Source organism: Neophocaena asiaeorientalis, unplaced genomic scaffold, assembly GCF_003031525.2.
Source record: "Neophocaena asiaeorientalis asiaeorientalis breed wild unplaced genomic scaffold, Neophocaena_asiaeorientalis_V1.1 scaffold28, whole genome shotgun sequence".
NCBI classification, from domain to species: Eukaryota; Metazoa; Chordata; class Mammalia; order Artiodactyla; family Phocoenidae; genus Neophocaena; species Neophocaena asiaeorientalis.
Genome location: NW_020173400.1, coordinates 166,052 through 180,582, shown reverse-complemented (window position 1 = coordinate 180,582; position 14,531 = coordinate 166,052). Strand labels below are relative to the sequence as shown.

Sequence of the window (14,531 nt, the reverse complement as noted above, 5' to 3'; positions counted from 1 at the left end):
TTTTGTTCTTTTATCTTCTCCCCTACACTCCACCACTGTTTTAATGAATATTCTCAGTAGTGGCTAATATTTTACATGGAGTATGATCAAAATGACATCACCCTGCAATGATATGGTAGCTTGTGTGACTTCATGCCACCCACTGGGTGGAGACATGAAATTTTTACTCAGATGAAGGTCAAGAACGGATGCTGAGGTGCAAAAGGAGTGTACAGTGCTGGTTATCTTTCATTTGCCCCCGCAGCTGTTCTCTCCACCCTTTTTCAACCCCCAGGAGGCTGACTTATGTTGGACTATATTGACGAGATCCCATGACTTCTGATTTACAGTCGAGTACAGCTAATGGGGAACAAAGACAGGAGATCAGAAAGAAAGAGAGAAGTGAGATCACGGTACTTGTTCTCTGAAATGTCAACTCAGGCTGACTGTGACCATGCTCAACTCAAGGGGGTCTTCTATACACAACTTTTACCTCTTCAGGTCTATAAGTTGTAACAGCTCATTATTACTAGCCCCAGGTTACTGCACTATCACATATGGTTCTCCTACATTCTGCCAACACCCTTGTAAAAAACCCTTTTATAAATAAACCCTTTTAAATTATCCTAATTTGTGTGTGCATTCTGTTAAATGATTGGATCTCTGATACAATCCCCTAGGCAGTGCTCTTGGTACAACCTACAATTTATGGCTGGGTGGGTATGTGCCAGATATCTATAGGCAGTTTCTAAAATTTTTATGTATATACATGGATATATATTTTGGGGGCAATCATTTTTTGTCCTGTTACTTAATTGCAATTGTCTTTTAGAATTTGATTGTTAAAGATTTATGTAATATTACAAAGGACTATTGGGCTTATAGAAATTATTCATATGGGATTCTTCGTTATGCCTAGAAATATATGGCCATGAGGCTCAAGCAGTCATTAAGTGACTGCTTAATGGCAAAACTATGTCTTTTTAAAGTTTCAAATTTGGCGGGTTGTTATTTATTTTTCTATTTTATCTTGTTTTATGTACTGACATATTATTGAGATTCTTTTGAGTTATACTAGGTCATGGATTTTACTCACTGGTTTCCCTCCTGTTCATTTGTGATGGATGTAATGGGATTAAAACATATGGTTCTTTACTTTCTATTGTTTGTTGTATTGGTAAAATCTTTATCTGAGTAAAAAGGCTAAAACAAAGCAAAACATCTTCCTGTGGATTAAATCTGAAGAAGATCTAGATAAATTAATCTTGTGAAGTTTGGTATAAGAAATAAATAGGATACATCTTTAAAAAGAGATCTAGATAAATTAATCTTGTGAAGTTTGGTATAAGAAATAAATAGGATACATCTTTTAAAAGAGTTTTAGGTAAACTAATTGAATAAAGATTAAAATGTGGGGTGGATGGGTTGAAAGTGAGATATACTGATAACAAAATAAATTATTTTGTTTGGGGGCACCAAAGACAGAAAGACAATTACGTCTGTGAAAGAAGACAATCTGTTTCATGAAGAGAAGACAGGAAAAAATGAGATCTTAAAAAATACAGGGAATTTATTTTATTATTTGCACTTTGGTGATGTATTGATGTAGATACATACACACACATGTGAGGCAAGGGAGTATTAAGACTTGGGATGCAGCGGAGTACTATATTGGGATGCAAAGGGATATCTGTTGCTTTTGAAATGGAAATGATAGGAGTGGTTGAAAAGCTGGAGAGTTTGAAAGCCTAAATATTTCCATGGATTAATTCATTTAATTGTAGGGCTTCTGTGAGGCAGTCTATCTCCAAGGTCTGCACACTTAATCTCCACACTGTACTCCTCTAAATTTGGCATTAAGTTTTTGCACCTAAATTTGCAAATAAAGTCTATGGTAAAAGCTGCAACATGGACTAATCCAAACCAAATAACTTATACCAAGCCCCCGTTTCATAGCATTTAATGTCAACTATATAATACTATGCTTAGGTAAAATGATTGGCAGTTGAGGTCTGGCCTAGGTTCTGAACTGGGATGGGAGGAAGGTAGTCTCATGGCTATCAACAGACAGCTGCAATTGTCTGTGTATAGAAAAGACTTAGAAATACTAATATGAAAAGGGGTTTTCAAGTCCAGAAACAAAGAAGTACGTAAGTACTTATTTTAAACATAAGCAACAACAATCCTGCCATGAGGTTGGGGAGGAGTTAATCAAGTTCCCTTGGTGGGAGACTTTATTGTCTACAGTAGTCTTTCAAAGAATGTGGGGTGGGGGGGTCCTTTGGCCACACTATGTATTTGAATCCTGTAAGAGGTTGATACAATGCTATCAAAGGAAACAAGATGGGGAACAGGGTTCAAAACCTTTATTTATTTATTTATTCAAAATCTTTAATTTTTATTATCAACTAAAGGTTTTTGAAGATATCCTTTAATTATTTCTGTGAAACAGGCTTTTCATGAAAGTACTACGTATAGTCAGACTCCATAAGTAAAATAATAAATGAATGAATGAATGCTTTCCTGAGTTGTCAGCATTATTATCCGAAGCTCTTTGATGTAATTCCACAGAGTCTAAAAATATCAGGGAATAGCCTGAATTGTGGGAATACTAACCTCATAGTCGGCAGGCCTGTCACAGAGCAGGATGTACAAACCAAATGCAGAGACTCTCAAACCACCCAGGTTTTTCTTCTTGTGTGGAGAATAACCTGGATTTTACAAGATCATATTTTAACCATTCATTCTTAGATAGTATTATTGCTAAAAACATTTGATCAAGATTTTTTTGAAAAATAAAGTTCATATAAATATTTGATAATATAACCATTTTTAAGTGATACAAATGGTTATTTTAAAGGTTAATAAGTTAGTTTCTATTTATATTTCATTAGTTTCCATAGAGCTATAGCATTTTGAGTTCTCAGTAAGATAGCAAAATGGGTGATCATTTTTCAGCATATAAAATAATTCTATAAACTTTATTTCAGCTTAAATTCAAGGAAAAAATAAAAGGTTTATTTTCTCCACATGGGAAACAAGATGTTAAAAATAACTAGCAATAAGATGATTTATCATGGCAATATTATTAATTTTTGTAAACAGCTTCTGAGAAAAGACATCTGAAAATACCATATATAGAGTTCTGAATTATACCATTCATAATAGCTTATTGGAGGGAATATTAGCAGATCCAAGCTATCCTTAAAACAGTTATTCTCTTGGCAAGTTTCTGAGCACAAAATCATACTTGTGTTGTGTTAATATTATCAGCCTCCAACATAAAAATTGATCCAATTTCTTCTTATGAATACTTACTTGAACATTTTTACATCTGGAAAATACAATCCCTCAAGTAGCTTGCTGTATAATCAGGATTTTAAAGAAGTGCAAATCAGCACTATTCACAATAGCCAAGACATGGAAACAACCTAAATGTCCATCGACAGAAGAATGGATAAAGATGTGGTACATATATACATGGAATATTACTCAGCCATAAAAAAGAATGAAATAATGCCATTTGCAGCAACATGGATGGACCTGGAGATTATCACACCAAGTGAAGTAAGTCAGAAAGAGAAAGTCACATATCATATGATATCACTTATATGTGGAATCTAAAGTATGATACAAACGAACCCATCTATGAAACAGAAACAGAATCACAGACATAGAGAACAGACTTGTGGTTGCCAAGGGGGAGGGGGCTGGGGGAGAGATGGAGTGGGAGGTTGGGGTTAGAAGATGTAAGCTTTTATATAAAGAATGGATAAACAACAAGGTCCTACTGTATAACACAGAGAACTATATTCAATATCCTATGATAAGCCATAATGGAAAAGAATAAAAAAGAAAAAAAGAAAGAAGTGCAAGTCATATTAATGATGCCCAGCATATCTATGTATGGAAAGTGGTGTTTCTTCTGGTTCTAGCAGAAATTTGGTAAGATGCACTAGATTTTCTTTCATTTTATCTCATATTTATTATGTCCTTGATACATATTACAAAACACATGAACCTTGAAAGTATTATGCTAAGTTAAAGAAGTCGGCCACAAAAGATCACATATTGTGTAATTCCGTTTATATAAAATCTATAGAGACAGAAAGTATGTGGAGGCTGGAGGGTGGTGGGGAGGATAAGATACGGAGTTTCTTTTTTGAGGTGATTAAAATGTCCTAACATTGATTGTGGTTACACTTACATATATCTGTAAGTATACTAAAAAAAACGAACCACATATTTTTAAAACGTGAATTGTATGGCATGTGAATTATATCTCAATAAACTGTTTAAAAAGTGAGTCAAGGAGCTTATACATAGCATTGGTACATTGGATTTATTCAGATTCTCCTTTTTCCAAGGGCCTGACCAACTAATTCAATTTAATGAAAATCACAAGGCACCTATCATGTGCAAAATGCTGTGTACCATCATTGCAAGAGATAAAAGATGAAACCGTCTTTACCTTCCAGGAGGTTACAGTGCAGAAAGGGCAATGATGATATAATAATAATGGTGATGATGATGATGATAGGAAGAGGAGGGAAAAGAAGGGATAGCATTCACTGAGTATTTGCTATGTTCCAAGAACTGTGTTAAATGCTTTAAATGTTATTTTGTTTTATTCTCATAGCAACCATAGAGATAGATACTGTTATTCTTCTGATTTTTACCTGAGGAAACAGACACATAAAAGGTGAATTAACTTACATAGGGTCACACATCAAGAAATGGCAGGGTGAGAATTTTAACATAGTGCTTAGCCAAGAGCCAGCGCTCTTAACAACTTGAGTCCATAGATACACAAAATACATAATACAAGGTGGATTGAGGTGTGTCATGAAAGAGTCAAATAAAAGTGATAGAGTCACCTGAAGAAAGAACACATCTTATTTGCGGCTCAGGAAGGACTAGAAAGAACACATCTTACTTGCAGCTCTAAAGTACATGGGTATGTTTGAATATTTGACTACAATTTTCATGAGTCATGAAGTAGCTTCAAACCTATATCACAAATTAAATACTTATTTTTTTGGTAAAATAAATATGGTCAAACAGAAAATGACTACAGAATCACAATGTCAAAGGTGAAACTTTCTCAAAATAAATTTATAATAGACAAAGAAACTATCACAAGATATAAAACCAGAACCCCCAATTCTAGTCATTCTCCTTATCTCCAATCTAATCCTTTATTTTCAGCCTGAGATCTTTCAAACTCTTCTTTTTGTGCTTGCAATTACATTCCTAATCTAGATTGTACTGATTTTCCCCCTCTCCTGTCTACTTTCTTATTGACTTTCCCACTGCTTCCCTTCCCACAGTTAGTTGAATATTATGGCTAAAGCTATTCTTATGAATCACATAAAGCACATCACTAATAACAACTTTAGTGCTTTTCACATAAAGGATAAGTTATTTTGCTTTCAGTCTGGAGGCTACATATTAAATGTTCACCTATATCTACTTAGTCTATTGTCCTTTACATATTTCCATACCACTTTTCTCTACCATCATCTATACTAACATCTAAAGAATAGCATCCCTGTTCTTTATTGAGTTCCCATGAGTGCTTTTAAAATTGCCTTCCTAAAACCTTTACTGGAAGATTGTTTTGGCCATAATCAGAGGAATAATGAAGTAATTTTACTTCCTAGACAGTCAGCATTGCTGATAAGTATGAAACATGCCAGACCACCCTCTTCTTCAGTCATTACATAAAAACCAATGTTATTTTATTAAATAACATTTACTTCTGCTATGGCATAAGTGATCACCTCTGAATCATTCTGCTGACTACACAAAGATGTGATAGAAAATACGTGAATTATTTTATGTAAATAATGAAACAGACATTCTAGAGTTCTATGTTACTATTTAGAGTAGGATAGGTGATTGCTGTGGTAATAAAAAAGACCCAAAATCTCAGTAGCTTAACACATAACAGTTTATTTCTCACACTCAGAACATTCACTGTAAGTCCATCAGCTCTCCAGGGCAGGTCCCTTACAAATAGCGACTTAGAGATACAGGTTGCATCCATCTTGTAGGTACACTATTTGGAGGACACTGCTTTCAGGTCCTCATGGCAGGTAAAGAGAGCTGGAGGGTCACGCAGGACTTTTTACTGCTCCGGTATTGAAACGACACATCACTTCTGTTTACAATCTCTCTGTAATCCCTCTGCTAGAAGTAATAAATGGCATTGCCTAACTACAAGGGGCTGGGAAGTGAATGGGGGCACATAGATATTTGATAGCTGTTAATGTCTTTGCCACATTCTACAAATAATATAAGCTTTTTTTCATATTTTAATGAAAAACAATTTTTGAAAAACTCTATATGGATAGAAAATATCTCTTAAATGCAATAGTTTTTATCAGCATATAGACATATATTTTAGGAAACAGCTAAAGTTATGAAGCTTCAATGTGACCTAACAAGGCATTACATTTATAATGGTCCAAGAATGTTACTGAGAGATTCCGGGGTATGCACTGCAAAAATTTGGGGACCTAGTATGTTATTTATCTACCAGATGTTTTCTATCTTTATAATAATTTTACTTGTGATTCAAGGGAGCTGACATGAAATCAGCTATTTAAAAAAATAGCTATTTATTCTCTCCTCATGCTAAAATACTTTGTACATATGACATTACAATTAGCACATCCTCTGTAACAGGTGCTTTTGTTAGACATCAATTTATAATTCATATTACTCTGATATAAAAAATGTAGATTAAAAATAAATTTCAACTTATTTCAGCATAGTGGCAAACGTGATTCAGCAACAAACACAAGGCAACAAACTCCAAATGTTAGTAAAATGTGAAACAGAAAGATTATAATCTCCTAAATTTAACTCCTATTTTAATTCAATATTAATGCTTAAGACAAGAAATTTTTAAACAGCATAGTTGCTAAGATTTTGGCAGTAGTTTTATGTAACAAGACATACAGCGTACTAAAGGTCTGGCGCTCAACTTGCTTACAGTAAACCAGCTTCAATATGAAGGCATTAAATATTTTTTAAAAACCTTCTTTTTACATGCTAAATATTTTGGCAAGTGTGCAATTAAACACAGTCATGAAATTAAGATAGTAAGATTAAGAAATTACAAACTTGAAACTTGTATCCTAAGCATAAATCATATAAAAAAGGATTACTGGTTATATAGAATATCTCTGGATAATCAAAAATTAATAGTATATAGCATGCAAAATATTTCAGAATCTTTATTAATCAAAAAATACCAGGGTCTATTTAAAATTATTCCCCTCCAAAGGGTATCAAAGTTAATTCAAATCATGTAACACTCTAACACTAAATATTATTCAGTACTGTCGAAATGGAGGTAAATTTCATAAAACTGGGGCCTTACATATACTGTAAATTGCTGTCTTTCTTGTTCATGTGAAACAGCACACATTACTAAGTAATAAAAGAATGGCTGCTGCACTGGCAAAAATAGGATGTGTAAGGATCAAAGGCACACTATTCAGCTCGCCAAAGTGAGAGCAAACTCTTTTTCCCCCACAAACCCTTTCCCCATGTAAACAAAATTTCATTAAGGAGAAAAGAAAACTAAACTAAACTTTTCATCTTCAAAAGTAAGTATTTTGAGACAATGTTAAGTCCATGCTTCAAAAATGTCAGCTATCGTCGCCTGGATATTTCTGATTATATTTTAAAGATGTAGCCAAATTCGATACTTTTAACATCAGATCCACTGTTTGGTCATAATTATTTACCATCTAAAACATTTTACTTTAATTCCAAACATTTAAACCACTAGTATAACAACATGGTTTTGCTCTCAGAAGAATTAGCCAGTGGAGGGAAAAACACACAAAAAAACCCAAAATCCTACATTTAAGCTGCAGGCAACAATTATGGCCCTTTCTGGCACAGTAGCATTTGACTGGCAACTCAAAGTCCAGGAATAATTCTACTAACACAGGGAAACTCATGCATTTTGGTAAATATGCCCTAACATTCACAGATGAATTTCCTTTACACTTGCTTTTTTCAATAGGGAAATCTTGCTTTTTTTCTTGATATTATCCGGACTTGTGACTTGAACCTGACTTCTTTTTCTTCTTCTTACTATGTTTTTTGTGCTGTTTCTTCTTCTTCTTCTTTGCTTTTTCCATTGCTTTTTCTCGCTCTTCACGTCTTCTCTTCTTTTTTGCTTGTACCTCCTCTTCATAATCTGATTCTGATGAGGACTCTGATGATAAAGGTTTATCCTCGGGACAAGTCTTCTTTCTCTTTTTGCTGAGACTTCTAATATACTTTTCTTTGTCTGTTTCATCCTTTGACTTCTTTTTCTTTTTTACAGATTCTTTGCTCTCTGATTCAGATTCACATGTAGAGGTTTCTGATGATTTGTATGAACGGTTCTTCTTTTTCTTTCTCTTTTTTCCTTGTTTCTTTTCCTCATCCTCAGAATCTGAAGAACTGCTTGAAGAATCAGAGCTTGATGTAGAAGAAGATGAAGACTGACAAGATTTCTTCTTTTTCTTTTTCTTTCTTTCTCTTTTTTTGGATGAGCTCTCATTTCCACTTAATAATTTCTCTCTGCTTTTTTCTAGTTCCTTCTTCCAATTCTCATTCATTTTTTCTTCAAATTCAGCTAATGCCTTGGAGCCTTTCTTTTTATTTTCTAATTGTTTCTTCACTTCTTCCCAGGTGGGCCTTGGTCGATTCAGATAATCTTGTATTGTGGGGCCTGCAGATTGAGATGGGCCCCTCCATCTGGCCATTGCTATAGGATTCATATAGGCCACCCGATTGTCCCGCTTTCCCATGGTGCCTGATGGTTCCCAGAGCCGACTCTCAGTTGCTAAAGAGAATAAAGATAGACATTCTCCTTAAATTCTTCATCTGCTAGTATACCAAGTGGGCTCCATTCTGTGAGAGAAGCAGATGCAATGATTACAAAACACCTTTAATATAAGACAAAGTAAGCACATAAGTTTAATTGGTCACTGTCTATCACATAGTACAGTAGAAAAATTTCCAAAATCTTAGACCTTGAGAAAAAAGAATATACACACAAGATTTTTGCATGTTTTAGACGTTGTGGTATTAATATAACATAAAGTGTTTTTTATATCTCATGTAAGGTTCTGTTATCTAAATTTTTTAATAACTATTTCCTTTTATATTGTATGATAATTACCTTTTTTTTCTTTCTTTCTGCCTTATATGGTATAAAGCGAGAGAGGAATTTATATAGCTAAATTCTATACCAGGCAGACCTTCTCCATTTTAGTAGAGTGCAGCACAATCCACTCCACTCTTTGATAGAAACCTAGGAGTCATACCTGAAAAATCCTTCTCCTCAATTCTCACAACCAATTCATACTAAATCCTGCTGTTTAAACCCCCACAACAATAGGTCTCATGTCCATTCACTTTTCTCCAAATATATTGTCATCAACATAGTCCAGGTACTGTCATTTTTCATTTGGACTATTAATCTCTAGTATCTATTGTTTATTATCTGCCAGGGACTGCTTAGTGTTGTGCAGTGGATTATCTCATTCAGCCTCCAGACTAACCCTACGAAGTTGATCCTATTATTATCCCTGTTACACAGATGAAGAAACTGAGGCTTAGAGAATTTGAGTAATGAGTACTTGCATAAAGTAACATAAAAAATGGCAAATGGCAAAACCAGGATTTAAATCAAGGCAGCCTGACGCCAAACCCTGCACACCTAACACAACATTATATTGCCTCCTTATATCAACCTCTTATTTATTTATTTATTTATTTATTTATTTATTTATGGCTGTGTTGGGTCTTCGTTGCTGTGCGCAGGCGTTCTCTAGTTGCGGAGAGTGAGGGCTACTCTTCGCTGCAGTGTGCGGGCTTCTCATTGCGGTGGCTTCTCTTCTTGCACAGCATAGGCTCTATGTGTGTGGGCTTCAGTAGTTGTGGCTCGTGGGCTCTAGAGCGCAGGCTCAGTAGTTGTGGCGCATGGGCTTAGTTGCTCTGCGGCATGTGGGATCTTCCCGGACCAGGGATCGAACCTGTGTCCCCTGCATTGGCAGGCAGATTCTTAACCACTGAGCCACCAGAGAAGTCCCTCAACCTCTTAATTGACAGCCCTATATTTACTCTTACTTCTTCCATTCCAGTCCCACACTGAAATCAGAAGGATCTTAAAATACTCCAATGGCTTTACATTTTAATGAGAATTAGATCCACACTCCTTTAAAGATCCTGCATGATCTGTCTTGCTTATCGCTCTTACACTTCATTGAGAGTTATTCACTTCTTTTCTCAATTCTATCTTTTCCAATCTTCTCTTGGTTTCTGGAACATGTTAAGCTCCAAGCTTAGCCACCATGGCCAGTTCCACCTCATCTTCATGCCTCAGTTTAGAGGTCAATTCCTCAGAAAGGAAATTATTAGGTGGAACTATATAAAATCACCAATTATACAGAAAAAAAGTCAAATACCAGTAATTTCACATGGCTCAACCTTATATTATGTTGCCTCTGTATCTACCCCTTATAGTCATTATTCTGCATCACAGTTCCTTGTTTCTTTTATTCGTAGCACTTAGAAAATTGAGGATTATTTTTTTATTTGACTATTTGGATGTGTGTGTTTGTGTGTGTGTGTGTATGCATGTGTGTATTCATTGCTAAATATAAGGCTAAGAAGGGTAAATGTCATGTTTGATCTGTCTTATCACCATGGTGTTCCCAGTACCTAACATGGCATCAGGCCCACACTAAGTACTCAATAAATATTTGCTCAATAATAAACAAACTAATGAATGGATTGATGCAGGGGTAACTCTGTGAGAGAGGGGCATTCACAGAAGCCTCCTGTAGTTGGTGATGTCAGTACAGGATTTTGAAGGATAAATAGGAGTTCACCCAGGAAATGAGGAAATGACAGACATTCCCCAGGCAGAAGAAACAATATGTGAAAAAAACAGAGAAATCTGAAAGAGCACAATGTATTTAGTGTTGATGGAGCCTAAAGTGCAAGAGGGTAGCAGCAGGAGGTAAGGCTGCATAGGAAGTAAATAGCCTGATCCTAGAGGCTTTCTTAGGTTATTTTAACATCTTGGATTTTGTCCTATACTTGTTAGGAAGCCAGCAAAGTCTGAAGATAAAGATAATCAGACATATCACAGATTTTTCTGTCAGTCTCCATCTTGACTTTGACCCTTTAAGTCACCCTAACATACCTACCCATCATAAGCTCAACACCACAGACTTTACGGTGACTCTTGGTAATAGTTTCTTAGGTTTGATTTGTTGTGTTATCTTATTCTCCTTCCTCTTCAATTCTGCCCAGCTCCTCTTAGGTATTTTTGTCATTTTCATTCTTACTGCTACCCAAAGGACTATGGTCATGAATTTCATGTGAGCAACTTTTAAACATTAAAATTTGAGGAAAAATCCTAAATATCCATCAATAACAAACAGGTTATATCAATTATAGTATACGTATACAATGGAATACTACATCCACAACATACTGTTCAGTGAAAAGTTCACCAAATGTAAACACTTGTTATCTCTGCATGTGGAGAGGCATTATTTCCTTTTGTAAGTTTCCCTATACTATTTATATTTTTTACAATGAGCAGGTATTATCTTTAACTTTAAAAAATCCAGAATAGGGCTTCCCTGGTGGTGCAGTGGTTGAGAGTCCACCTGCCGATGCAGGGGACACAGATTCGTGCCGCAGTCTGGGAAGACCCCACATGCCACGGAGCGGCTGGGCCCATGAGCCATGGCCACTGAGACTGCATGTCTGGAGCCTGTGCTCCGCGGTGGGAGAGGCCACAACAGTGAGAAGCCTGCGTACTGCAAAAAAAAAAAAAAAAAAAAGTCCAGAATAAAAGGTGTTATGGACAACAATATTAAATGCAACAGATAGGTCAAGTAAGATAAAATCTGAAAATATCTATTATATTTGGCTATAAAGAAATCATTAGTAACCTTTGCTAATGCAATTTTAATTAATTAGGGCAGAAGCCAGATGACAGTGGGTTAAAGACTAAATGGGAGGTGAGAAAGTAGGGACATAGGGTACATAGACTCACTTGAGAAGGAAAGTAAAGTGATAAGAGGGCAACTATAATGAGGGATGAAGAATTTTAAAAAAATGATTTTTTACCGTTGTTTGTTTTTATCAAAGAAGAAACTTGAACATGTTCAGAGGGTGACAAGGTAAAATAGAAAGACTTTTAAGAAGACAGGAAAGATGGGTTGGCGGCGTGAACACAGCCTGCAGGGGGTTAGTGCACCACAGCTAGCCAGGAGGGAGTCAGGGAAAGGGTCTGGAGCAGCCGAAGAGACGAGACTTTTTCTTGCCTCTTTGTTTCCTGGTGAGCGAGGAGAGGGGATTAAGAGCACTGCTTACAGGAGCTCCAGAGACGGGCGCAAGACGCAGCTATCAGTGCAGACTCCAGAGATGGGCATGAGACACTAAGGCTGCTGCTGCCACCACAAAGAAGCTTGGGTGTGAGCACAGGTCACTCTCCATACATCCCCTCCCAGGAGCCTGTGCAGCCCGCCACTGCCATGGTCCCGTGATCCAGGGACAACTTCCCGGGGGAACGCACGGCGTGCCTCAGGCTGGTGCAACGTCATGTTGGCCCCTGCTGCCGCAGGCTCACCCTGAATCTGTACCCCTCCCTCCCCCGTGGCCCGACAGAGACAGAGACCCCGAATCAGTGGCTCCTTTAAGGCCGACCTGTCTGAGTGAAGAACAGACGCCCTTAGGTGACCTACACACAGAAGTGGATCCAAATCCAAAGCTGAACACCGGGAGCTGTGCAAACAAAGAAGAGAAAGGGAAATTTCTCCCAGCAGCCTTAGGAGCAACGGATTACATCTCCACAATCAACTTGATGTACCCAACATCTGTGGAATACCTGAATAGACAACAAATCATCCCAAATTGAGGAGGTGGACTTTGGGAGCAACGATATATATTTTTTTTCCCCTTTTTCTCTATTTGTGAGTGTGTATGTGAATGCTGCTCTGTGTGATTTTGTCTGTATAGCATTGCTTTTACCATTTGTCCTAGGGTTCTGTCTGTCCATTTTTTAAATTATTACTTAAAAATTGTTTTCTTAATAATTATTTTTTAACTTTTATTTTAATAACCTTTAAACTTTATTTTATTTTATTTTATTTTATCTCCTTTCTTTCTTTTCTTTCTCCCTTTTATTCTGAGCCATGTAGAGGACAGGCTCTTGGTGCTCCAGCCAGGTGTGAGGGCTGTGCCACTGAGGTGGGAGAGCCAAGTTCAGGACACTGGTCCAGAAAAGACCTCCCAGCTCCATGAAATATCAAAAGGTGAAAATCTCCCAGATACATCCATCTCAACACCAAGACCCAGCTTCACCCAAAGACCAGAAAGCTACAGTGCTGGAAACGCTATGCCAAACAACTAGCAAGACAGGAACAAAAACCCATCCATTAGCAGAGACGGTGCCTGAAATCATAGTAAGGCCACAGACACCCCAAAACACACCACCAGAAGTGGACCTGCCCACCAGAAAGACAAGATCCAGCCTCATCCACCAGAACACAGGCACTAGTCCGCTCCACCAGGAACTCTACACAACCCACTGAACCAACCTTAGCCACGGGGGACAGGCACCAAAAACAACGAGAACTATGAACATGCAGCCTGCGAAAAGGAGACCTCAAACACAGTAAGTTAAGCAAAATGAGAAGACAAAGAAACACACAGCAGATGAAGGAGCAAGGTAAAAACCCACCAGACCTAACAAATGAAGAGGAAATAGGCAGTATACCTGAAAACCAATTCAGAGTAATGATAGTAAAGATGATCCAAAATCTTGGAAATAGAATGGAGAAAATACAAGAAAAGTTTAACAAGGACCTAGAAGAACTAAGGAGCAAACAAACAGTGATGAACAACACAATATATGAAATTAAAAGTTCCCTAGAAGGGATCAATAGCAGAATAACTGAGGCAGAAGAAGGGATAAGTGACCTGGAAGATAAAAGAGAGGAAAGCACTACTGCAGAGCAGAATAAAGAAAAAAGAAAGAAGAGAATTGAGGACAGTCTCAGAGACTTCTGGGACAATATTAAATACACCAACATTCGAATTATAGGGGTCCCAGAAGAAGAAGAGAAAAAGAAAGGGACTGAGAAAATATTTGAAGAGATTATAGTTGAAAACTTCCCTAATATGGGAAAGGAAATAGTAAATCAAGTCCAGGAAACACACAGAGTCCCATACAGGATAAATCCAAGGAGAGATACGTCAAGACACATATTAATCAAAGTATCAAAAATTAAATACAAAGAACAAATATTAAAAGCAGCAAGGGAAAAACAATGAATAACACACAAGGGATTCCCCATAAAGTTAAAAGCTGATCCTTCAGCATAAATTCTGCAAGCCAGAAGGGAGTGGTTGCACATATTTAAAGAGATGAAGGAGAAAAACCTACAAGCAAGATTACTCTACCCAGCAAGGATCTCATTCAGATTCAACAGAGAAATTAAAACCTTTACAGACAA

General features: G+C 36.7%; 1 protein-coding gene across 1 annotated transcript; it reads right to left on the bottom strand.

Moving 5' to 3' along the window:
• Nucleotides 1-8,048: 8,048 nt before the first annotated feature.
• FAM133A (family with sequence similarity 133 member A) lies at nucleotides 8,049-8,798 on the bottom strand. The gene has a single exon (XM_024747148.1). The coding sequence runs from the start codon at nucleotides 8,796-8,798 to the stop codon at nucleotides 8,049-8,051; it is 750 nt and encodes a 249-aa protein (XP_024602916.1).
• Nucleotides 8,799-14,531: the final 5,733 nt, after the last annotated feature.

What these genes read in the sequence shown, in the direction of transcription:
- FAM133A (XM_024747148.1), bottom strand. Translation starts at nt 8,798, where the DNA reads ATGGGAAAGCGGGACAATCGGGTGGCCTATATGAATCCTATAGCAATG.